The sequence below is a fragment of the Dendrobates tinctorius genome, unplaced genomic scaffold (assembly GCF_039654945.1).
Source record: "Dendrobates tinctorius isolate UK_male_01 unplaced genomic scaffold, ASM3965494v1 ptg000018l, whole genome shotgun sequence".
NCBI classification, from domain to species: domain Eukaryota; kingdom Metazoa; phylum Chordata; class Amphibia; order Anura; family Dendrobatidae; genus Dendrobates; species Dendrobates tinctorius.
In genome coordinates this window covers 11,632,762-11,659,880 of record NW_027361686.1, presented here as the reverse complement: position 1 = coordinate 11,659,880, position 27,119 = coordinate 11,632,762, and the positions used below count along the sequence as shown (strand labels likewise).

At 44.4% G+C, this 27,119-nt stretch overlaps 1 protein-coding gene across 2 annotated transcripts in view; it reads left to right on the top strand.

The window, feature by feature from the left end:
- The window catches only part of LOC141082544 (NXPE family member 1-like), a 264,550-nt gene that overhangs the window by 135,877 nt on the left and 101,554 nt on the right, over positions 1 to 27,119 (top strand). For both annotated transcript variants that reach the window (XM_073566464.1, XM_073566465.1), the window contains exon 3: positions 9,775 to 10,460. In XM_073566464.1, the coding sequence (XP_073422565.1) occupies positions 9,775 to 10,460 (686 nt within the window). The remainder of the gene's footprint in view (positions 1 to 9,774; positions 10,461 to 27,119) is intronic.

The window sequence follows — 27,119 nt, the reverse complement described above, 5'->3', positions numbered from 1 at the left end:
GGTACCTTCTGGTGGGAGCTGTGCATCCATTCAAAATCTACACCGACCACAAGAACCTGGCATACATCCGGTCAGCACAAAGACTTAACCCCCGGCAAGCCAGGTGGTCACTATTCTTTGCCCGCTTCGACTTTGAACTGCATTTCCATCCTGTAGACAAGAATCTCAAAGCAGATGCGTTGTCCCGGTCCTTTCTGGTCTCGGATCATGAAGAGGAGCCATCACACATCATGGATCCCAGTAAAGTTATCATGGTCGCACCCGTTAACTTGACTTCATTACCGTCGGGTAAGACCTTCGTGCAGGAAAGTGAGAGGAGACGAGTACTACGTTGGGGCCATGCCTCCAAACTAGCCGGCCATGTAAGCCTCAAGAAAACGCTCCTTCTCATTTCTCGTTTTTATTGGTGGCCATCGCTTCGTCAAGATGTCCGAAACTTCATCGCCTCGTGCCCTTCGTGTGCCAGAAACAAAGTCCCACGGCACCTACCCTCCGGACTCTTACACCCGCTTCCGATTCCTTCGGCCCCCTGGCAGCATGTCGCAATGGACTTTATTACTGATCTGCCCCGGTCTTCTGGTCACACCGTCATCTTGGTCGTGGTGGATCGGTTTTCTAAGATGGCCCATTTTATTGCTCTGCCCGGCTTACCCTCCGCGCCTGAATTGGCGAAGATTTTCGTCACCCATGTGTTCCGGATTCACGGCTTCCCCAAACATATCGTTTCCGACAGAGGGGTTCAGTTCACCTCACGGTTTTGGAGGGCCCTGTGCAGTATGATGTTGTCCTTGTTTCTTATCTCCGGCATTTTTCCAACGCCCACCAGAATGATTGGTCCAACCTACTCCCTTGGGCTGAATTCACCTACAACAACCATACCAGTGAATCCTCCTCCAAATCACCCTTCTTCATTGTCTATGGACAACATCCAGGTGTACCTCTGCCGGTACCTCCTGTCTCGGGTGTTCCGGCGGCTGATCTTCTGACCGAGGAGTTCTCCAGGGTCTGGCAGGAGACAAAAACCGCGCTTGATCTGGCTCAAGGTAGGATCAAGAGACATGCGGACAAAAGACGCCTGGATTCTCCACTGTACCAACCCGGAGATAAAGTATGGCTGTCTTCAAAATTTGTCCATCTAAAACAACCCTCGTACAAACTAGGTCCTCGGTATATAGGTCCATTTGAAGTCTTGGCTCGTATCAATGATGTGGCCTACAAGTTAAAACTTCCCGCCTCGCTGAGAATTCCTAATTCGTTCCATGCTTCTCTCCTAAAGCCTGTTATCCTGAACCGTTTTCACTCTTCCACTGGCCGCTCACCCCTGCCTGTGTCCGCACAGGATGTCTTTGAAGTTAAAGACATTCTTGCGATGAAAAGATCCAGAGGTAGGACCCTCTTCTTAATTAACTGGAAGGGATTCGGTCCCGAGGAGAGATCTTGGGAGCCCCGCGAGAATATTCAGGCTCCTCGTATCTTAACCCGATTCCTTTCTGGCCTTAAGAGGAGGGGGTGTAAGGAGGGGGGTACTGTCACGCTCACCTCGCCAGCGCGTCCTCCGGCTTCTGTAGCCGCCGCTCGGACCGCTGCCACCACAGCGCGTCCTGACTCTGCTTCGGGCCCTGCTCCTGCCGCCGCCGCGCCGCCCGCCTCTGCTGCGTCCCCTGTTGCCATGACGCCGGTGGTCTCTGCTCTCCCCTCTGGCTCCACGCTGTCCAGGCACTTCCGGTCCTCTCAGTCCGCATCCTCTGCTTCCCTCCAGGTACGCAAGCGCACGCCCCCCTGTCCAGGCGTCCTATCCCTCGGATCCCAGACTCCGCCTCTCCCTAACCTGGAAGTCCTCCTGCGTGCCCTATATCAGGCAGCCTCTCCCTAGGCTCCCTGCCTGATTATCAATTGTGCTTCGCGCTCTGATATCGGGTCCACGCTTCCTAGCGCTCTGTCTGTCCCTGTGCCTTGTACTCTTCCTGACTTCCCGCTAGTCTGCCTGTCAGTTACCCTTTCATGTTCCTTTCCAGGTCTGCTCCGTTCCAGCATCCCTCCTGGTGGTCACCTCCATCCTCGCGGCAACAGCAGTCTCCCCTGTGGTCGTCTTCATTCCCCACCAGTTCTCCAGTCCTCCCCCGGCCTACGTCATCCTCCGGTTGTCCCTGGGTATCAGCTTCCGTGGCGATAGTCTCCCTTGGGTCTGCCCCTAACACTCCCTGTATAGGGGGTGGTCCACCTGGTCAGCTCACCTAGGGGAGGTTCGTCATCGCGGTCCTGAGGGTTCAGCTCCCGGAGGTTTCCAGCCTCACAGCATAACAGTTGGTTTGATGTGGCCATCCAGTACGTCGGTTCAAACGGTTATTGGGGTGCGTGTAACTTTTGGGCAAGGCAGACCTTGCTTTCAATGCATAGGCAAACACTATGGGAGACCAACTTTCTTATAATGGGAACATTTTTTCATGAGGCTCTCGTGTACATCTCGTCAAAGGGGTATTGGGGTGCGTCCTAATTTTTGGCAGACAAGCCACTCGCTGCATAGGCAATAACAGTATAGGAGACCCACTGTTTAATAATGGGAACAACAAATAATAGCCGGCTGATGACCTTTTAAGAATATTAATGCTACCTGATGCCCTTATAAAAATCAGCTTTGTGACTTTCAGAGTCCCTCCTTCATAAATGAAGTAGGATGTGTCTGATGATGTGCCACACACCACATAGCTAAAGTTGTTAAATATTACAATAACATTACCCAGTGAATGCATTTGTATCAGTTGAAAGCAATGCTAAAGTTGAAAAACTCATCAAAAACACTATGTGTGAACATAACCCAAATGGTGGAGGTCCATTTTTTTTTTTCTGGGGGGGGAGGTATTTAGATAGTCTTACATACAAATCATTACCCTGGAAAGGATGTTCCTTAACATATTTCTCAAGAAAATCCATTTTGATTTTGTTTTTGTATGTTTTAGTGTTTTAGTGTGCGCCTGCAAAGTTGCATAACACTAAGACAACATTGTTCACAGCAGTGACCTAGGAGTCAGAAATGCTTCCAGGGGTCTTCCCCATGATGTTCCCATGTCATTTGAGCACTGGTCCCATTGATTTCACATGTTTTCAGACCCTGAAAAGACCCCTGGGGGGTTTCGCAACAAAAATGCTCAGGTTTCCCATAGACTTATATTGGGCTCATTGCTCGGGTCGAGCACCCGAGCATTCCAATTTGCTCGACCCAATCAACGAGCACCCGAGCATGTTATTGCTCGCCCATCACTAATAATTATGCTCAATGAAAAGATTATCTTCATTAAAAGTATTATATGTGAATTTTGTGTTCCATAATGCTTTAGTTTCAGGATTTTTTAGCAAAGTTACAACTTTGTTTGGAAACCTATTTTTGTTCCTAACATATTTCCTTAATGCAACATATGAGTAAAATTCCATGTCAGGTAGGTTATGTTCTGATTTAAGATATTGAAAAGTATAGGAGTCTAAATTATTGTTTTTTGGAATTTTGCCAACATTGGTATTACCCTTATTTTCCCACAGCTTGTAATCATTTCACCAGAGCTGTTTAAAAGATAAAGCTGAGCTGTGATAGGTTGATATGAACAACAGTTTTCCTTGTAGACAGTTGTGGTAACTGAGGCCTATTATTCTTATCATTTCTATGGAGTTATCGTCCTTCTGTAAATAACACAATTTATTACTGTGCCGACACAGACCACCCTCTGACACAGACTGCAGGGAGTGCCCAGAATCAGGAACTTCTCTTTGTCTGGCATGAAGCATCTCATTAAGTAAAAATTCAAACACAGATTAAAAAAAGAAACACAAAATGTATTTCTCCAACCCAGATATCATTTCAATCGGTGTGACAGCGCCAAAATGAAAATGTTGGCTCTGACGGGATGATGTGCGATATTAGGGGTTGTAGTCCAGTGGCTCTGACGGGATGATGTGGGATATTATGGGTAGTATTCTGGTGGCTCTGGCTGATGGGATGATGTGGGATATTAGGAGCAGTAGTCAGGTGGCTCTGACGGGATGATGTGGGATATTAGTGGTAGTATTCCGATGGCTCTGGCTGACGGGATATAATCATTATAATTTGTTATAACTAACCACAGTTACTATGCCCTGACAATGCCAGGCTCTTCAGCTAGTGTTGTAGAAAGCTGAAATTAATTGAAAAATATGTCCCTTAAGGCCAACTTTTTCTAAAGTGGAAAATGCTTTTTCCGCATCTAATTAAACTATAACTGCTGGTATTTTCTTTCTTATATATGGGCAATTATATTGATAATTCTCTTTGTTCCATCTGTGGATTGTCTATTTTTAGTAAAGCATACTTGATCCTTATGGATCAAATCGGGCAAGATTCCCCATAGCCTGATTATTTTGGCAAATATTTTTACATCCATAATTAGAAGGGAAAATAATCTGTAATTTGGGATTATTGTTGAGTCAGTTTGTTGTTTTGGAATGACATTTATTGTTTTTTCATGTAGCAATCAGTTGTTTTTGATTTGATAGAAATGTACTCTGGTGATGGTTTCTCTCAGGGTATCTTTATGTAGAAATTTGTGTTTGGGGAACCTATGGGCTCTGTCTATAGTTAGAGCTAGTTCACTGATGGAAGGTAAGGCTTTGTGGATTATATCTTTAATAAATGTCATTAATCTGTTTAGTGGGATATTTTCGGGAATTCAGGGAATTTGCTATTATTTCACCTATTCCGGTCTTCTTTATTCAATAAATTTGCTTGTAATTGTTTTATTTTATTTTGCATGGGTGTGTGAACTTTTTCAATTACTGTTTTTTATTGCGATTTCATGTAATTTTGTCCATAGAAAGGGTCAATGTGTCCATCTTCACACTGAGGTTGTTTTCCAGCTGTTTAACACAAAGATTTAGTATTTATTGTACTAGTTCTAGTATAAATAGAGGTATAGAATCTTCAAAATTATGATTTGAGGTTTGTGGGTGGGACCCTTGATCTAGTCTGTCTCTGTTTAACTGGAGTGGCGTTTGACGAGCAATCTTCGGAATCTTCTTCTCAGTTCGAATCATAGTTTACTGACAAGCTTTTAGGCTCCTCCATCTTTCCCAGACCCTATTTTTTACCTCTGGTGATTATGGGTATTTTGCCTGCAGGACATGTATCCATACCAAAACGCTTTTCTGGCTTAGCATACTCTCTATCTAAAGAACTTAAAGATTTTAAAGACGTGGATCTTTTAAGATTATGCGTATTCTGTGTTTCTCTCATTTTTAAGTTGCTAGCGTAAAAAGATTTGTCCAGTTAATTAATTAATGGATTTATTTTATTAGCTGTTTTAATTAATGGTTTTGTTTTATTAACTGTGTAGTCTACTTTATTATTTGAAGTTGGTACCTCAGTAGAAGCAATACTGATAGTATTAGTAATGTTCTGCTCCAGAGCACAAACAGAAGGGGCAATACCCCTATTTTTTTCTTTAGGTCTCACCACTGCAGCATATGGCCGCCTGTCATATTCGCTGCTGGTTGGACCCTGATTGACATCCTTATTTGCTGAAGTGACATTGTTCCCAAAACATTTTGGGAATCAGGAAAGATTGATATAATTGATGACAGTGGTATTGAGGTGCCTGGTGTGAACATATCCACACCAAAACCCCCAGAAGAATCTGACTCCTTGCTTCTATTCCGGGACAAAGTTGCCATGACAGCTACAGGGGATGGGTTTTTGCTAATCCTACAGGTGTCCCCATCATCTTTCCTCACTAATAAGGAATTCAGTTAATTACATGCGTCTAAATTTGGGCTGCAAGAGGTAGCACAAGAGTGATCTTTATTGCCTGGGTCTCCCCAGGTCCCATCTAAGCCAGGTGTCATTAGTGGCAGTGATACTGAGGTGTCCTGTGTAGGCGAAGCACTTCAAGAGACATCAGAAGCTCCAGACTCTATATAAAAATTATGTACCGTAATCACTGGCCTTGGAGGATGTTCATTCAGTTGTTTAATTTTGTAGAAAAAAAGCAGATCACAGACATGGTACAAAACTAAAGTCAATTCAAATGGCAACTTTCTGGCTTTAAGAAACACTAAAAGAAATCAAGAATAAAAAATGTGGTAGTGAGTAATGGTTACTTTTTTAAACCAAGCATAGAGGAAAAATTATGGAATCACTCAATTCTGAGAAAAAAATTATGGAATCACCCTGTAAATTTTCATTCCCAAAACTAACACCTGCATCAAATTAGATCTGTTCGTTAGTCTGCATATAAAAAGGAGTGAGCACACCTTGGAGAGCTGTTGCACCAAGTGGACTGACATGAATCATGGCTCCAACACGAGAGATGTCAAATGAAACAAAGGAGAGGATTATCAAGCTCTTAAAAGAGGGGAAATCATCACGCAATGTTGCAAAAGATGTTGGTTGTTCACAGTCAGTTGTGTCTAAAATCTAGATCAAATACAAACAACACGGGAAAGCTGTTAAAGGCAAACATACTGGTAGACCAAGGAAGACATCAAAGTGTCAAGACCGGAAACTTAAAGCAATATGTCTCCAAAACAGGAAATGCACAACAAAACAAATGAGGAACGAATGGGAGGAAACTTGAGTCAGCGTCTTTGACCAAACTGTAAGAAACCGCCTAAAGGAAATGGGATTTACCTACAGAAAAGCTAAAGGAAAGCCATCATTAACACCTAAACAGAAAAAAACAAGGTTAAAATGGGCTATGGAAAAGCAATTGTGGACTGTGGATGACTGGATGAAAGTCATATTCAGTGATGAATCGCGAATCTGCATTGGGCAAGGTGATGATGCTGGAACTTTTGTTTGGTGCCATTCCTATGAGAGTTATAAAAATGAGTGCCTGAAGAGAACATGCAAATTTCCACAGTCATTGATGATATAGGGCTGCATGTCAGGTAAAGGCACTGGGGAGATGGCTGTCATTGCATCTTCAATAAATGCACAAGTTTGTGTTGATATTTTGGACACTTTTCTTATCCCATCAATTGAAAGGATGTTTGGGGATGATGAAATCATTTTTCAAGATGATAATGTATCCTGCCATAGAGCAAAAACTGTGAAAACATTCCTTTAAAAAAGACACATAAGGTCAATGTCATGGCCTGCAAATAGTCCGGATCTCAATCCATTTGAAAATCTATGGTGTAGGGGGAAGCAAATGGTCCATGACAAGGCTCCAACCTGCAAAGCTAATCTGGCAACAGCAATCAGAGAAATGTGCATGCAAGAGAAAATCCGAGTCAACAGGTGAATGAAGTAAAAAATCTTTCAATCTTTATTCAAGTAAATAGAAAAACATCATATCAAAAACATGGTTAATAACATGACAGCACCACAAGGTAGACACAGCTAAACCCAGGGTAATACACACTGCCAAAATGCCTTATATATCAGAAAGTACATGCGGTGTATACATGAGTATATAAATAGCAAGTGCAATTTAAGACCGACATGTCACATAAGAGCAATGCCCAAAAAGACACCATGAGGTATGAGTGGATAGCGATCACGTGAGAAAAGCATATATGGACGCGATATCTCAAGAGAAAGCGTGGTCTTTTCACGCGAAACGCGCGTCGGGCTTTCCCTCACCTGTCCCTGGGGTCATCCCGCTCCTGGCTACACCTTGGTAAGATATCGCGTCCATATATGCTTTTCTCACGCGATCGCTATCCACTCATACCTCATGGTGTCTTTTTGGGCATTGCTCTTATGTGACATGTCGGTCTTAAATTGCACTTGTTATTTATATACTCATGTATACACCGCATGTACTTTCTGATATATAAGGCATTTTGGCAGTGGGTATTACCCTAGGTTTAGCTGTGTCTACCTTGTGGTGCTGTCATGTTATTAACCATGTTTTTGATATGATGTTTTTCTATTTACTTGAATAAAGATTGAAAGATTTTTTACTTCATTCACCTGTTGACTCGGATTTTCTCTTGCATGCATATTTGTTGGAGTGGGTGTTTCTTCTTTTAGGGGGAGCACAGGTTATCTCCCTTCCTGTGACACCTATGATGTCACTGAGGCATTTGTGTATAGCAATCAGAGAAAGTTGGAGCCAGATTGATGAAGACTACTGTGTGACACTCATTAGGTCCATGCCACAGAGACTGCAAGCTGTTATAAAAGCCAGAGGTGGTGCAACAAAATACTAGTGATGTGTTGGAGTGTTTTGTTTGTTTGTTTTTCACGATTCCATAATTGTTTCCTCAGAATAGAGTGATTCCATAATTTTTCCCTATGCTTGGTTTAAAAAAGTAACCATTACTGACTACCACATTTTTTGTTCTTGATTTCTTTTAGTGTTTCTTAAAGCCAGAAAGTTGCCATTTGAATTGACTTTAGTTTTGTGCCATGTATGTGACCTGATTTTTTTTCTACAAAATTAAACAACTGAATGAACATCCTCTATGGCCGGTGATTCCATAGTTTTTGCCAGGGGTTGTACAAGTGGAAGGACTCTTCTACTTGTCAGACATAGCTAGTCTCCTTGCACTTCTGAGAGTATTGATCTACACTTTGACAGCTGCAGGTGACGGGCTGTTACTAACCCTGCAGGTTTCATTTTGATCCTTCTTCCCTACAGATGAAGCCTGCAAATTAAATAAGTCCACATATGGACTGTACGACATGGCACAAGACATACATTTAGTACCTGGGTCCAGAAATGTGACCAGGCAGCAGGCTGCAAAGGCAGATTCTTGCTCTCCCTGTTCTGGTGTCCCAGAGAACCTGCTGAGCCATCTGATCCAGACACCATTGGTGGCAGTGAAATTGAGGTGTTCAGAGTAAGAGTAGCCCACCAGAGTCCGCATATGTGTTAGAGTCTATATATGTGTGCAAGGACCCCTCTGCTTGATTGACAGAGAGAGCCTCTGCGTTTGCTGGTGAGGACAAACTTTGAGCATTGTTGCAGCAGCAGGTAAGGGGTCCCTACTTAAACTGTATGTGTCTTTTTGGTCCACCTTTGATGTAGAAGGGGTTCCATGACAAATTGGATCCATATTCTTGCTTGAAGTGGAAGCACTGGAGCGCTCTTGGGAGTGGGTGACCATGGATGCAGCACTGGTATCTCACTGTGGGAGAGGATTCTTTTCCATTTTGGACTGGTCTTCTTAGTCCTTCCCAGGTGGAAAGGTCTTCTTTGAAGGGAGAGTGTCCTTAGTCTTGCTAGTGAGAGAGGCAGAGGTCTGGTCCAAAGATCAAAGATCTGTAGGAACTTCTCTGATATTGATAGATGTAAGTGTCATGCTCGGTGTGGGTAAGTCAGGCGGATGGCACAACATAAACCAACGACGGGATGGAAAAGAGAGAGGAACCCATGCTTGTCGCTAAACTCCTACCGCCCAACGCCCTATGTGGGTCCTTCCCCCTGCTGCTGTCATGTGCCTGGTCCCTGATTGTCACCTCTATATACCCTGGTTAGTGCACTGGCCGGTACTGATATTTTCAGTTGCAGAGATGCACAACACAGCTTCATCAACTGCATAGTGGTTGTGGCCGGGTACTGCACATCTGATCTTATTCAAATGAACAGCTGATCGTCAGGAATGCAGGATGTTGCATACCCACTGCTCTGATATTGATGACCTAAACTAAAGACAGTCTATCAATATAGAGGTACTGGACAACCCCTTTAAAGAGAAGAAAAAGATAAAAATATAGATTATTGGATTAAATTGATGAGATTTTACTGATAATTGTAGTATTGGTATGTTTTTTCTACTAATAATATTATTTTCTGCACTCAGTGTTCTAAAAGAGCGAATCGTGTTATATTAATTAATGGCACTGAGAAAGCATCAGAATTGACAACGCGTATAAATGAAATCTTCAATCAGATAGACCAGAAGATGCCAAAAATAACTTTTATCCATAAGGACAATACAACTAGTGCTCAAAACAGCAAAGTGTTCATTAAAAACCCAAAAAATCGTTATTGTGTAGGGGATCAATTAATCGTACAAGTTGATGTGTATGATTATCTGGGAAAAAAGAAAACCTATGGAGGTGACTATCTCAGATCAAGAATTTCCAACCCAGATAAGAGAGCTGGATCTTCAGGAAGAATTGAAGATTTTAACAACGGAACATACCATGTTCATTTTACTTTATTTTGGGAAGGCAAAGTTGTGGTGACAGTATTTCTCATGCACCCAAGTGAAGCCGTCGCTGCTCTCTGGAGGTCAAGGAATAGTTGGTATGGCAATGTAGCACATTTAGGAAAATTTACCCATGAAGGTAAAGAGATGGTGACAAAATGTGGATATGATCTAGACAAAAAAGAAGAACTTTGTGAATATGCAGACCATGAAAACGAAGAATACTTTTATTGTGTCAAACCTCAGAATTTCAGCTGTGACTCATACACTGAGTTTAAAAACTGGAAAACTCTTGCTACTCAACTGTCTCAACTGGAAAATAGTCTCCTTACAAGGTATGTGAACATTTTATTCTAATAAATAGTCTGCTGTTAGTGAACACATTAATCAATTTGCAGACTTGTTAAGGCTCATGCAGATGTCCATGCAAATCGGTCCGAGCATAGACCGCTAATGCACAGACTGGCCGCAGGTCTCCAAACATAAGCATTACAGCATCATGTATTACATGTGTTATACGAAGCCACACTTTTTTATATACTACACCCAGAATAGTGTTTATTTCAACTGGTTCTACAGTACCAAAAACAAAATCATAAAATCCCTAGCTTTGTCTGGGCACTAACTAAACAATATAGACCCAAGCTATTCAGACACAGCTGAGCTTGCCCCAGCTTGGTCACACAAAACAGCTATTATCTATAGCAGCGGTCCCCAACCTTTTTGACCTTGAGAGCCACAATCAGCACTGAGAGAGGGTCACGAGACACATTCAGCTCTGAGAAGGGGGTCACGAGCAACATCCTGCTCCTGTCCCCCTCAAAGAAGTGTCAACCAAATCCCCCATTACGGGTATAATGATAGCCAAACCATTTCCACAGAAATCACTCCAAAGCAGTACACTGAGATCCAGAGGTTCCCACAATACCCCCACTCAGTATTCTCCCATCAAGAACTCCCAACACACTGTCACATCCAGCTTTGAGCACCTTCTCTAACAGGTAGTACCATCCTCCAGCATACCATACCTAAAACATCTTAACCCCTAAGATCAGTAAAATGCATCTAGATCTACACTTATGTGCAGGGCTACTCACAAAATTCACCATTTTGAGATGTACACTTCACACCTGTTTGCTAGACTGGAGCTAATGCACCAAGCTGGCAGACAGTCGCGAGCCACAATTCCTGGGACCGCAAGTCACATGTGGCTCCCGAGCTACAGGTTGGGGACCCCGGGTCTATAGCAACCAGCAATACTTGAAGTTTGGTGCACACAGCCTGTGCAGTCTCTTCTCAGAGAGATTCTGGCTTGTTTTCTCAGGCTCTAACACAACCTACTCCTCTCAGCTTACCCCAGCTGACTGACAACAGTGGCCTGGTTATAGTCATAGCTATCCAGGTGTACCTAATCAGGACCTGTAATGCTAGGATTTAACCTCTAGCCTACCTGGCTTTCCTACATCCCCCTTTGCCCAAATTTCACCTTTCTTGCTTTTGGCTAAGTTAGCTCTTCGGCTGTGCAGATGCATCTAGGGCATCGTGGGTGCGCTCCACGGCTACTGCTAGTTGTGTGGATAGGATCAGGAGTCTGCAATCAGCTTAGTTACCAACCTCTCTTGTTTTCTGGTGGCTTAGCCTATTCCTGCCATCCTCCTCGGTGACCCATTCATAACAAGGCTCCCTGTTACATGACCCCTTACCTTGTTTTCTAAAAATAAATCATTATACCTCAGCAATTGTTAAAAGATTATCAGCTCCTAACACTTGGGGAACATCATTTAACCCACTTACATTTTGCAGAGTACCTTTAGCCATTAAGTCCCTGAGCTGGGCAGTCCCCAAGTTGTTCTGATACTCCTTTAGGTCAGGGATATTGGCTTCAGGGGATGCTTTTCTCATCCTCTTCTCTAGCCAGTAGAATGAAAGACAATTCACCGTTTACTTCATGTGACTTTGTTATCACAGCCGACTCCTGATGGCATACCAGACTACAGGGTGCTACAGTTTTAGTTCTTAAGTCCCAGGACAACTGAAAGTCATGTCCGACAATTATAGTATGCAAAAAGTGTTTGACCACTCCTACTCTGTGGGACACTTAAAATAGTCTGTGCTTATGATGACCCGGACCATTGGATAGTTCTCGGCATCTCAATAGATATACCTTACCCACACCCCCTTTGCAAGGCCATGTGGAATTGTTGCCCTTACCAGGGTTACCTAACTTCCTGAGGCCATGAGTCCAGTCAGCGTCACACTGATCACCATTACTTGGCACTGATGAGGTCCTTCAACAGGGTGAGGTATGGTACTGTAGTCAGGATGTGCAAAAAAATGAAAAAATCCAGCCTACAGAGCAGTCCATCAGTTCTGAGACCAAGTACAGTGGTATGATACAGTATGTGACCTTAGGCACGACACCTCATTTCCACCTTCAGTTTGTTGTATTCCTTGGCATACTGCAGAGCAAGGTTGTGATTTGCTTTCTGCACTTCCCTAATAAGGTATAGAGGTAGGACCTCTGCCTATTGCTCTGGAGCCAGTTTCTTCCTGTCTGCCACCTTCTCAAAAACTGTCAGAAAAGACATGTCATCCTCTAGAGTCATTTTCTGTAAGCACGCTGGTACTTTTTGCCTTACATGATTACCTTCACTTGGCTGGTGTGAGGTGCCATCTCTCTGGCCCACAAGAGACCATCTGCTGCTGATGCTGCTGAAACTGCTGTTGTTGCTGCTGTTGAAACTGCTGGATAAGGAGTTTGTTGGTGTCCTGTTGGGTCTGCTGCTGTAACTGATGCTGCAACTGTTGCTGCTGGTTGCCTTGGACCAATTGCTTAATAAGTTCCTACAAGCTTTCAGACCGTGTTTGTAATGTTGTAGCTGCCTTTACCCAGGATATTCAGTCTTTTAACTGTAATTACCTGTGCTCTTTAGGACGTAATCAAACAAAAATTGTAGGCATGCATTCTCTCAATTAGCCTCCTGCAACACGAAGCCACAGGGATTTTTATAAATCACACATGGAATTGTATTTATTTCCACTAGTTGTACAGTAATGAAAACAAAGCCTTAAAACATACTAAAAAACACATGTAATTACCATATATACTCGTGTATAAGCCGAGATTTTCAGCCCATTTTTTGGGGCTGAAAGTCCCCCTCAGCTTATACGCGAGTCATATACTGGGGGGTGGGCAGGGGAGGGGGAGCAGGGGGGTCAGAGACCATACTCACCTCTCCTGGCACCTCTCTGCAGCCCCTGCATCTCCCTCTGCTGTCTGCTTCCTTCATTCAGCGGTCATGTGGTACCGCTCATTAAGCTCATGAATATGCACATATTTAATGAGCGGTACCACATGACCAGCTGAATGCAGGAAGCAGACGGCAGAGGGAGAAGCAGGGGCTGCTACTGTAGAGAAGACCTTGCAGCTAGGAGGGGTGAGTATGACAGGGGCAGAGTGATATTCACCTGTCCCCGTTCCAAGCCGTGTACCAATGTGTCTCCAGGTCCTCCTGCTGTGACGGCAGAGGGCGCGATGACGTAGTCAGTGTGCGCCCTCTGCTGTCAATGCAGAGATCCGGGAGACACAGCGGTGCATGGCTTGGAACGGGGACAGGTGAATATCGCCACTGCCAGGGGCTCAGGATACCGGCACCTGGCCCCCAGCGACAGAGAGGTGAGTATGTCATTTTTTTTATTGCAGCAGCAGCAGCAGCAAATAAGAGGTATTTATGGATCATCTTATGGGGCAGCATTAACCCTTGTGGAGCAGCATATGGGGGGTATTTATGGGGCAGCATTAACCCTTGAGGAGCATCATATGGGGGGTATTTATGGGGCAGCATTAACCCTTGTGGAGCAGCATATGGGGGTTATGTGGCAGCATTAACCCTTGAGGAGCAGCATATGGGGGGTATTTATGGGGCAGCATTAACCCTTGAGGCGCACCATATGGGGGGTATTTATGGGGCAGCATTAACCCTTGTGCAGCAGCATATGGGGGGTATTTATGGAGCATCTTCTTGGGCCAGCATTAACCCTTGTGCAGCAGCATGTGGTGGGGTTTTTTCTATGGAGCATCTTCTTGGACCACCATTTAACCCTAGGCTTATATGCGAGTCAATAAGTTTTCCCAGTTTTTTGTGGCAAAATTAGGGGGGGGTCGGCTTATACACGGGTCGGCTTATACATGAGTATATACGGTAAATACGCATCACATATAGTAGTGCACTGACTGAAGAACAGGTGAAGTTGCACAGAGAATGAAAGAACAGTGAAATATCCAAGGTCTATAAAACATATGAGAAGGACTAAATCAATGAGATAATACCTGAATCACATAAATGTAGAGTTTGGAGGCATACACTTGTATGGTTGAGTGCTAGTGAGAGAATAAGGACATACAGGTGCTTCTCACAAAATTAACATATCATCAAAAAGTTAATTTATTTCAGTTCTTCAAAACAAAAAGTGAAACTCATATATTATATAGAGTCATTACACACAGAGTGATCTACTTCGAGTGTTTATTTCTGTTAATGTTTATGACTTACAGCCAATGAAAACCCAAAAATCATTATCTCAGTAAGTTAGAATACCAGCTTGAAATATGATTTTAAAATCGGAAATATTGGCCTACTGAAATGTATGTTCAGTAAATGCACTGAATATTTGGAAAGGGCTCCTTTGGCATTAATTACTGCATCAATGCGGTGTGGCATGGAGGCGATCAGCCTGTGGCACTGCTGAGGTGTTATGGAGGCCCAGGTTGCTTTGATAACAGCCTTCAGCTCATCTGCATTGTTGGGTCTGGTGTCCATCATCTTCCTCTTGCCAATACCCCAAAGATTCTGTGTGGTAAAGGTCAGATGAGTTTGCTGGCCAATCAAACACAGTTATACTGTTGTTTTTAAACCAGGAATTGGTACTTTTGTGGACAGATGCCAAGTCCTGCTGGAGAATGAAATTTCCATCTCCATAAAGCTTGTGTGTAGAGGGAAGCATGAAGTGCTCTAAAATGCCATGCAAATAGTAATTTGTTCTACATGACATGGAAAAGATGCTATGTATTCTTTGTTTTTTCCCGTTTGTTAATAATTTCTTAAATAAAGAATTTATAAAAAAAAAAAATTCCTGGTAGATGGCTGCACTGACTTTGGTCTTAACAAAACACAGTGAACCTACATCAGCAGATGACATGATTCTCCAAACATCACTGATTGTGGAAACTTCACACTAGACCTCAGGCAGCTTGGATTGTGGCCTCTCCACTCTTCCTCCAGACTCTGGTTCCTTGATTTCCAAATGAAATGCAAAATTTACTTTTATCTGAAAACAACACCTTGGACCATTGAGCAACAGTCCAGATATGTTTCTCCTTGGCCCGGGTAAGACACTTCTGGCGTTGTCTATTGGTCATGAGTGGCTTGACACAAGGAATGTGACACTTGTAGCGCATGTCCTGGATACATCTGTGTGTGGTGTCTCCTGAAGCAATGACTCCAGCTGCAGTTCACTCCTTGTGAATCTCCCCCAAATTTGTGAATGGCCTTTTCTTTACAATCTTTTCAAGGCTGCAGTTATCCCAGTTGCGTGTGCACCTTTTTCTACCACCCTCTTTCCTTCCACTAAACTTTCCATTAATATGCTTGGATACAGCACTCTGTGAACGGGCAGCTTCTTTAGCAATGATCTTTTGTGGCTTACCCTCCTTGTGCAGTGTGTCAATGACTGCGTTCTGGACATCTGTCAAGTCAGCAGTCTTCCCCATGACCGTGGAGCCTACAGAAACAGACTAAGGGACCTTTTTAAATGCTTAAGAAGCCTATGCAGGTGTTTTTGTTAATTATTCTAATTTACTGAGATAATAATTTTGGGGTTTTCAAATCTAGGTGTTGTAGATGTCGTCAAAGTAGGTGCCCCATAGAGGGGGATGTTTCTAGCATAGGAAGTGTATGCGAACAAACTAGAGATTATGGGTGAGCGTTTCAAATATATATTGTATTGCTAACTGAAACATGTAAGCACAGGAAATGAAATGTTATTTAAGCTACTGACAAGCTATCTACCCAAAAATAAAAGTAATCTCAAAGAAACACGTGAGGGTTAAAAGTGCTATTGCTGAAGAATATGACTCTTCAAGTACTGAAGCTGCTTTTATTGTTAATGCAAGTACATCAAAGCATGCATAGTGTATAGACTCTGGGGCAACGAGTCATATGACTAATTGTAATGTGCAATATGACATATGGTGTGGGGAAGTTATCACTCTGCCATAGCAGTGACAAAGAAAAGAAAGATTGTGAAGCCAGGGTGCACTTGATTAACCTCTGTTTACAGGTACTGTTATGTAATGTGGCGCACACCAAATAGTCCAGAAAACAGGGAGACCAGAGTGACTGTTGATAACCTTTACTTGTTGCACAAATACACATGTACATCCATATAAATGATGATTGAACAGAGATTCAATTCCTATGCAGCAATCACAGTTACTATCCAGTATATTAATGCAGATATATAAAAGGTGCAGTGATCTCTGGTCTTCAACTTCTGCTTTTTATGCACAGTCCTTATCACACAGCTGTCCGAAGCTGAGGCTCTGATTTCTCATATACCAGAGCTGAAGATGCTTCTTTACCTACTCCTTCAGCCACTCTAGGGCAACTCTAACGTGCACAAAATGTCTCCATCTCCTTCACTGCTAAGCTAAGGATCTGGTCATGTGGTCTAAACATGCGGCCTTATGACCATATATGGAAAGCAGGGCTACTTTGTTAAGTCTTTATAACTTAATGGCAGAACATAATAACTACATCACTTTGTGCAGATATAAATCAATTCTTTGTACTGAATTATCATGGACATTATCCACAAAGGATAATATTAACACAGAGCAAACATGAAGAGGTAACGGCCAGCTGTGCTGCATTTTAAAGGCACAAATGCAACAGCTTTGTGGCATTGCATATTGACAGAAACTTCTTTTCTAACCTTGACCAAACTAAGTAAGAGAAAATGATCTTGGCTAATGGGCAGTATATGAATTCAGAAGGAATAGGAGATAGAAGTTACATTAACTGCCAAGTCTCCTCAATACAAAGTAGAAAGATTCCAGTAAAGGACATGCTCTATGTGTTGAAAGGAATCTGTGAACGAACTCACAAGACAAGGAAATGAAGATACATTTAAAGATGACAGCTGTATCATCTCAAAGGAAAGTCACACACTAGCAGAAGGAAAAATCAAAGATGAGTTGTACCAGCTAAAATGCAAGGAAAGGGTAAACACTGCTAAACATGAACAGCACAAGAATTGTGTCCATGTATGGCACAGACATCTTGCACACAGAGATCCAGAAGCAAAAAGAAAGTTAGTTCAGAAACAACTTGCTGATAGCTTTACAGTTGATCTGTGTAATCAGACAATGAAATATACTAGCTGTCAGGATCCTGTCAGTGCCAGCATGCAGCCTCCGCTGAGCAGGGACTCACCCGCACTGTAGGGGGGCCTGGGGGCAGGTACAGCCGGAAAGTGCAGATACACAGGACCTGTGGACGCTGAAGTTTAGCAAGCAGTCACAGGACCTACGGTCCTGTGACTTCAAGGGGGCGGGGCTTAGTATCCTGCTTTCAGAGATGGCAGGACACTATACAGAAATACTCAGAGTCAGGCAAAACAGAGGTCATACACAGAGATATCAGTAAAGTACCAGGGATGAGACAGAATGGATAGTCAGAGCCAAGCAGAAGTCAAAACCAAACAGACATAGAAGGTACCAAGCAGAATCCAAAGCAATATCCAGAGAACTGACCGAGTCGTACACAGAGAATCAAGCAACCAGAACACAGCACAAACACACTCAGGGGTCACCACACAATGCCAAGGGTGAAAGTATAAGTGACGGGGATGGGAGCGTCCTGAGGCTATAAGAAGCCTCTCCCAGAACCAGGGAGAGGCCACAATCATAGCCCCAGGTGTGCAGGTAAGCCTGCACTGAGATCACAACCTTTAACCCCAGAAATGCCAGTTATCAGCACTGGTTCCAGACATTACCCCTACGTGTGCGAGTCAAACCTGCACTGAGATCATGACAGTACCCCCTCTCAATGGGGGGCCTCTGGACCCCCAGGCTTGCCCGGGTACTTAGCATGGAAAGCCCGACCCAGGCGATCAGCATGCATCAACCGGGCCGGTACCCAGGACCTGTCTTCCGGTCCATGCCCCTTCCAATGAACCAGGTACTGTACCGACCGCCATACCAACCTGGAATCTACGATACGACCAACCTCGTACTCCACCTGCCCCTCGACCAAAACAGGAGGAGCAGCGGACTCGAAGTCTCCCCGGACTGCTTCAAAAGGTTTCAGTAGAGATTTGTGGAAGACGTTAGGGATCTTGAAAGAGGGTGGAAGGCACAGCCTATACGCCACTGGATTGATTTTTTCCACAATCTTGTAGGGGCCAATGAATTTGGGCCCCAACTTGGCTGAAGGAACCTTCAACTTAATGTTTCGCGTGGAGAGCCAAACCTTGTCTCCAACCTGAAACGTGGGCCCTGGTGTTCGTTTCCTGTCCGCGAAAATCTTATACCTGCCCTGAGACCTAGATATACTCCGTTGAACTTCTGCCCACGTATTCTGTAATCGCTGAACAGAGCCCTCAGCCCCGGGACACCCCGAGTCCAGACGAGAAAACTTACCAAAATGAGGACTAAACCCATAATTGATCAAAAAAGGAGTCATACCCGTGGATTGACTCACCCGACTATTGAAGGCAAATTCAGCCAATGGCAGTACATCGCACCAGTCATTCTGTCTAGCAGAGGTTAGACACCTGAGGATCTGTTCCAGTGACTGGTTGGTGCGCTCCGTCTGACCATTGCTCTCAGGATGGTATGCAGACGAAAAGGACAGAGACATCCCTAATTTTTTGCAGAAAGCATGCCAAAACTTAGCCACAAACTGCACACCACGATCAGACACCACATTCAGGGGTACCCCATGCAACCAGATCACATGCTGCGCAAACAACCTGGACATCTCAGCTGACAGTAGTGCGGACAGGGGTACAAAATGAGCCTGCTTAGAAAACCTGTCCACCACTACCCATACCACTGTATTACCCTTAGATGGAGGGAGATTGGTAACAAAATCCATTGATAAGTGAGTCCATGGTGTTTCGGGCACTGCCAAGGGCATCAGCTACCCTGCCGGCCAGCTATGAGAGCTTTTAGAACGAGCGCAGACCCCACAACCAGCAATGAATTGTTTTATGTCCGAACCAAGGGTAGGCCACCAAAAGATCCTAGCCACCGCCAGACGCGTGGCTGAAATACCAGGGTGAGCACTAAGCTTGGATTCATGGAACTCCTGCAAGAGTTTCAGGCGAAGTTGCTCTGGGATAACAACTTCCCCTCCGGCTTGGCCACCGGGGCCCGCGACTGGGCCCCCTAAATCTCCCGTTCCAATTCAGACGAGACCTCTGCTATTACAACCCCAGGGTGAAGAATGGAGGAGGTTGGCTCAGGGGGCGACACCGGCTGAAAACTGCGCGATAAGGCGTCAGCCTTGACATTTAGACCCTGGACGAAATGTAATCGTAAACTGAAAACGGGAAAAAAAAAGTGACCAACGGGCCTGTCTGGGCATTAGTCTTTTAGCAGACTCAATGTATGATAAATTTTTGTGATCCGTGGTCACCGTAACCGGGTGACTGGCCCCCTCCAAAAAGTGCCTCCATTCTTCAAACGCCAATTTGACCGCAAGAAGCTCTCTGTTGCCTACGTCGTAATTTCTTTCCGCAGCAGAGAACTTCTTGGAAAAGAAAGCACATGGCCTGAGGTTGGTTAGAGTGGCAGGCCCTTGGGACAACACCGCCCCCACCCCCACCTCAGAGGCGTCCATTTCCACGACGAATGGTTTGGACGGAACTGGCTGTACTAACACGGGAGCACACATAAAGCTTCTTTTCTGGGTCGCAAAGGCCTCTTTTGCGAGTGAGGACCAGTTTCTCATATCCACACCTTTACAAGTAAGATCTGTGAGTGGTCTGACCACCTGTGAAAACCCCGAATAAATGTGCGGTAATAATTGGCGAACCCCAAGAAGCGCTGAAGACCCTTAAGGTCTTGGGGTTGCACCCAATCCACAATGGCCTGCACCTTCTTGGGGTGCATGCGAAAACCCTCACAGGACACAATTAATCCCAAAAAAGACAATTCTTGAACAAAAAACACATTTCTCCAATTTGGCATACAGATGATTTTCCCTCAGTCTTTGGAGAACGGTTCATACATGATTCAGATGAGATTGACTGTCGGGAGAGTATATCAGAGTATCGGCTAAGTAAATGACAACAAAACGACCAAAGAGATACGAGAATACCACGTTGATGAAATTCTGAAATATGGCTGGGGCATTGGTAAGACCAAACAGCATGACTAAATTTTTAAACAGTCCCTCGGTCGTGAGGAACGCGGTTTTCCATTCATCCCCCTCCCGGACCCATATCAAATTATATGCCCCCCGAAGATCCAGTTTGGAGAACCATTTTGCCCCTGAAAGTTGGTTACACAAATAGGGAATCAACGGAAGGGGGTACGTATTTTGTATAGTAATCTTGTTCAGCTCACGAAAATCGAGGCAGGGACGTAAACCACCATCTTTTTTCTTTACAAAAAAAACCCCTGCCGCCACAGGTGAGACTGAGGGACATATGTGTCCTTTGCAAAGACTCTCAGTAATGTAATCTTTCATGGCCAAGCGCTCAGGGCCAGATAAATTAAATAGACAGGCTTTAGGCAATTTAGCCCCTGGGACTAACTCGATAGCGCAGTCAAAGGGTCTATGTGGCGGCAACGTCTCGGCCTCGCTTTCAGAGAACACATCTTCGAATTCTTTCAGGTACTTCGGAATACCTTCCAGCTCGACAGATGACACAGATACAGATTTAACAGGTTCAACCAATAGTGCAGACTTATCACATAACATTGAATCATTAAACTCCCACTGAATAATCTCCCCCGTTTTCCAGTTAATGACTGGGTTATGGCGTTGTAACCAGGGCATGCCCAACACCAATCCTGCTGGTAGATTGTCCAGAACCAAACAACTTAATTTTTACACATGGGTAGCGCCCACTTTGAGTGAAAACAAGTCAGACATAAAGAGAATTCCCTCTTTAGTGAGGGGGGAGGAGTCAATGGCCACCACTTTGATCGGAACCTTAAGTCTAACTGTCCCTATCTTACAGCATGCGACCAATTGGGAGTCAATGAGATTGATGGATGATCCGCAGTCCACGAAAGCTGTAGAGGGAAAATATCAATCGTCCACTAACAGTTCCACATGAAGCAACACCTTAGAAAATGAGGAAAAAGGTACCTGAGGGTCTGAGTAGTCTCCGCGCTGACTACTCAGACCTAGTCATTTCCCGTCAACAGGGTTGAGGATGGACAATCAGGACACTCCCTTTTCCAATGTCCCGTTTTACCACAGTAGAAGCATAACTGCTTTTCTCTCCGGCGTTGTCTCTCCTTTTCCTTCAGGGAGAGAGCCCCTACTTCCATGGGCACAGAAACAGTCTCTTTTCCACTAGGGAACAATGGAGTCTCCGCCTGCATCACCCCCCTGGCCCGCAGCCTGCAGTCCATCCGGACGGCCTGGGTCATGGCGTCCTCGAGAGAGTTAGGTGGGGGATGTAATGCCAAGGCATACTGTAACCGCTCGGACAAGCCTCTGCAAAAGAGTCCTTGGAGTGCGGCATCATCCCAAGAGACCTCTGCGGCCCAGCGGCGGAATTCTGCCGAGTGTTTCCCCTGACAGACACTCATCACCATGTCCTCTGCCAATCGCAGTCAGTCCGGCTCATCATATATGTGCCCGAGGGCCTCAAAAAATGCATTCACAGACACTCTTTCAGGGGCAGTGGGAGGAAGGGAGAAAGCCCATGCTTGTGGGGACCCTCTTAACAGAGACATAATGACCCCAACCTTCTGACTTTTGTCCCCAGAGGAACGTGGCCTCAAACTAAAGAAGAGTTTGCACCCCTCCATGAAGACCCTGAACTCCTTTTTGTTCCCAGAAAAGAAATCAGGCAGTTTAACAGGTGGTTCTGGGGACACAAAAACAACATCACTTGCCCCAGCCCCCAGAGACCCAGCAGCTAAAGACCCCCGCACTGTCTCAGAAACCTGCTGCTGAGAATGAGCCAGAGCTTGCTGCTCCAGAGATAAACCCTGAAACATCTGACTCAGATTTTTCATTTGCTCAGCCAGAGATTGTATGGGATCCATATTTCTCAGCAGAGAAAGAAAAAAACAAAACAAAAACTTAACGGTCAGTTATAACGTCAGGATCCTGTCAGCGCCGGCGTGCAGCCTCCGCTGAGCAGGGACTCACCTGCACTGTAGGGGGGCCCTGGGGCAGGTACAGCCGGAAAGTACAGATACACAGGACCTGTGGACACTGAAGTTTAGCAAGCAGTCACAGGACCTACGGTCATGTGACAGCAAGGGGGCGGGGCTTAGCATCCTGCTTTCAGAGATGGCAGAACACTATACAGAAATACTCAGAGTCAGGCAAAACAGAGGTCATACACAGAGATATCAGTAAAGTACCAGGGATGAGACAGAACGGATAGTCAGGGCCAAGCAGAAGTCAAAACCAAACATAGAAGGTACCAAGCAGAATCCAAAAGCAATATCCAGAGAACAGACGGAGTCGTACACAGAGGATCAAGCAACCAGAACACAGCACAAACACACTCAGGGGTCACCACACAATGCCAAGGGCGAAAGTATAACTGACGGGGATGGGAGCGTCCTGAGGCTATAAGAAGCCTCTCCCAGAACCAGGGACAGGCCACAATCATAGCCCCAGGTGTGCAGGTAAGCCTGCACTGGGATCACAACCTTTAACCCCAGAAATGCCAGTCATCAGCACTGGTTCCAGACATTAACCCCACATGTGCGAGTCAAACCCGCACTGAGATCATGACACTAGCTCTCTAAAGGTTAAATGTCAAGAAAATCATTTCCTAAGAAGAGTACTACAAAATCAGAACAGCTTCTGGACTTAATATTAAGGCTGGAGTCACACACAACATAGAGAAATACGGACCGTATTGTATGGCCGTAATATGCATAAATGGTCCCTAAATAGTGCTCCGTATGTCATGCGTTGTCAGGGTGAGGCCGCGTATTTTTCTCATGTAAGCATCCGTATGGCATCCGTATACCGTTTCTTTCTTGCAGGCTTGCAAAACGGACATATAATGGAGCTCAATGACAGGTTTTCAAATCCAAATGAAAGTATAAATCTAGACACATAGAATACATATATATATACACTCACTGGCCACTTTATTAGGTACACCTGTCCAACTGTGTGTTAAGACTTAATTTCTAATCAGCCAATCACATGGCGGCAACTCAGTGCATTTAGGCATGTAGACATGGTCAAGACAATCTCCTGCAGTTCAAACCGAGCATCAGTATGGGGAAGAAAGGTGATTTGAGTGCCTTTGAACGTGGCATGATTGTTGGTGCCAGAAGGGCTGGTCTGAGTATTTCAGAAACTGCTGATCTACTGGGATTTTCACGCACAACCATCTCTAGGGTTTACAGAGAATGGTCCGAAAAAGAAAAAAAAACCAGTGAGCGGCAGTTCTGTGGCCGGAAATGCCTTGTTGATGCCAGAGGTCAGAGGAGAATGGGCAGACTGGTTCGAGCTGATAGAAAGGCAACAGTGACTCAAATTGCCACCCGTTACAACCAAGGTAGGCAGAAGAGCATCTCTGAACGCACAGTGCGTCGAACTTTGAGGCAGATGGGCTACAGCAGCAGAAGACCACACTGGGTACCACTCCTCTCAGCTAAGAACAGGAAACTGAGGCTACAATTTGCACAAGCTCATCGAAATTGGACAGTAGAAGATTGGAAAAACGTTGCCTGGTCTGATGAGTCTCGATTTCTGCTGCGACATTCGGATGGTAGGGTCAGAATTTGGCGTAAACAACATGAAAGCATGGATCCATCCTGCCTTGTATCAACGGTTCAGGCTGGTCGTGGTGGTGTCATGGTGTGGGGAATTTTTTCTTGGCACTCTTTGGGCCCCTTGGTACCAATTGAGCATCGTTGCAACGCCACAGCCTACCTGAGTATTGTTGCTGACCATGTCTATCCCTTTATGACCACAATGTACCCAACATCTGATGGCTACTTTCAGCAGGATAATGCGCCATGTAATAAAGCTCGAATCATCTCAGATTGGTTTCTTGAACATGACAATGAGTTCACTGTACTCAAATGGCCTCCTCAGTCACCAGATCTCAATCCAATAGAGCATCTTTGGGATGAGGTGGAACGGGAGATTCGCATCAGGGATGTGCAGCCGACAAATCTGCGCCAACTGTGTGATGCCATCATGTCAATATGGTCCAAAATCTCTGAGGAATGCTTCCAGCACCTTGTTGAATCTCTGCCACGAAGAATTGAGGCAGTTCTGAAGGCAAAAGGGGGTCCAACCCCTTACTAGCATGGTGTACCTAATAAAGTGGCCAGTGAGTGTATATATATATATATATATATATACACACACACATGTCATTGAGACATATATATATATATATATATATATATATATATATATTTCACAGAGTTCTTCATAGCAGAATAGCCGCTAATTCAATTGCCGGCTTCTGTCAAATCATTTCCCAACCTGACATGAAATGACACATGGTTTACATACAGTAAACCATTTCATTTCATTTTTTTTTTTTATATGTCCCTGACTAATAATTAGATGAGGGTTTGTGTGCAAATTTGGGAGGTGTAGGTGTTAATTTAAGGGGTTAATTCGTTGTAAAAAATGCGTGGGCTCACGCTGTAATTTGTCAACCAGAGAGGTAAAGCAGGTGAGTGAGGGCAGATTTTAATAGCCATGAGAGGGACGATTGTTTTTGCCCCCCCGGCTACGAAAATTTGCCCCCAGACACCCCAGAAATGGCGCATCTGTAAGATGTGCCAATTCTGGCACTTATCCTCTCTATTCCCATTGCCCTGTAGCGGTGGCGAATGGGTTACTATAACAAAGGGTTAATGTCACCATTCGAATATAAGGTGAGAATAAGCAGTTTAATAATGGAGAGGTGTCAATAAGACACCGATCCATTATTAACCCTATACTAAAAAAGGGTTAAAAACCACACACAGACATTAATTATGGATACACCGAAGTAAAATGGGAATGGTTGGTGATATCAACTTCCTGTTTGTGGCACATTAATATATGGAAGGGTGTAACTTTTCAAGATGGGTGGTGACCATGGTGGCCATTTTTAAGTCGGCCATTTTGGATCCAACTTTATTTTTTTCAATGGGATTAGGGTCATGTGACACATCATCAAGCTTATTGAGAATTTCACAAGAAAAACAATGGCGTGCTTCCTTTTAACGTAACTTTATTCTTTCATGAGTTATTTACAAGTTTATGACTACTTATAAAATGTGTTCAAAGTGCTTCCAATTGTGTCTTATTGTCAATGCAACCCTCTCCTCCCACTCTTGACACACTGATAGCAACACTGCAGAAATAATGCAACATGTTGCGTTCCCGTGCGGTCAGCAGGCACGTCAAAATGCTGCATGCGGACGCATCCCATACAACACATGTCCCTGTGTACCCAGTGTTAATGATAGGTACACAGGACGCATGCCGAACTAGGTGGAGCTTAAGGCAAGATGTGCGGAAGTAGGCGGGGCTTAAGTGAGGGAGTACGCAGCCCTATGCACTCTACCCAAACACAAGTGTGTACCGAGCCTAAGCTAGCTCTGGCAATTAATGTTTGCAAAGGTCCAGATTATAAAAGAGATGGGAGTAGCTAACCGTAAACAGCTGAAATCCTTAATGCAGGAAAGTTTCTAAAAGCTCTCAAGTGAGCAGATTAATCCCTGCACTGCTAAAAGAAACCTGCATAGTTTAATATGGAGGTGAATTGCTTCTAATCAGTAGGAAAGGAGTAGGAAAAATCAGATACTGTGGTCTTCTGGCTCCTCTGTCGCTGTAAACCTGTGACACCTGTGTATTAAGTCCAGAAGCTGTTCGGATTTTGTAGGATTTTCTTGACATTTACCCTTTAAGGCCGGGGTCACACTTGCGAGTGTAATGCGAGAAACTCGCGCAAGTCTCTCGCATCAATACCCGGCACTGCCGCCGGCACTCAGGACCGGAGTCTGCGTCTCTATGTATTTCGATGTAGCTGAATGCCCCGGTCCCCAGTGCCGGGTATTGATGCGAGAGACTCACACGAGTTTCTCACATTACACTCGCAAGTGTGACCCCGGCCTATGAGAGCTAGTACATTTTCTTGTCTGATTACACAGATCAACTGCCAACAGAAAGTTGTTTCTGAACTAACTTTCTTATTGCTACTGCGTCCCTATGTGCAAGACCTCTGTGCCATACATTGATACAATTCTTGTGCTGTTCATGTTTAGCAGTGATTACCCTTTCCTTGCATTTTAACTGGTGCAACTCATCTTTGATTTTTCCTTCTGCTAGTATGTGACCTTCCTTTGAGATGATACAGCTGTAATCTTTAACCCCTTAAGGACCAGGGGTATTTTAGGCTTTGCATTTTGATTTTTTGCTCCTCTTCTTCCCAGAGCCATAACTTTTTAATTTTTTGGTCAAAATGGCCACATGAGGGCTTGTTTTTTGCAGGATGAGTTGTACTTTTGAACCACACCATTGGTTTTACCATGCCATGTAATAGAAAACGGGAAAAAAATTCCAAGTGCGGTAAAATTGTAAAAAAAAGTGCAATCCCACACTTGTTTTTTTGTTAGGCTTTTTTACTAGGTTGCTAAATGCTACAACTGTCCTGCCATTTTGATTCTCCAGGTCATTATGAGTTCAAAGGCACCAAGCATGTCTAGGTTCTTTTTTATCTAAGTGGTGAAAAAAAATTCCAAAGATTGTAAAAAAAAAAAT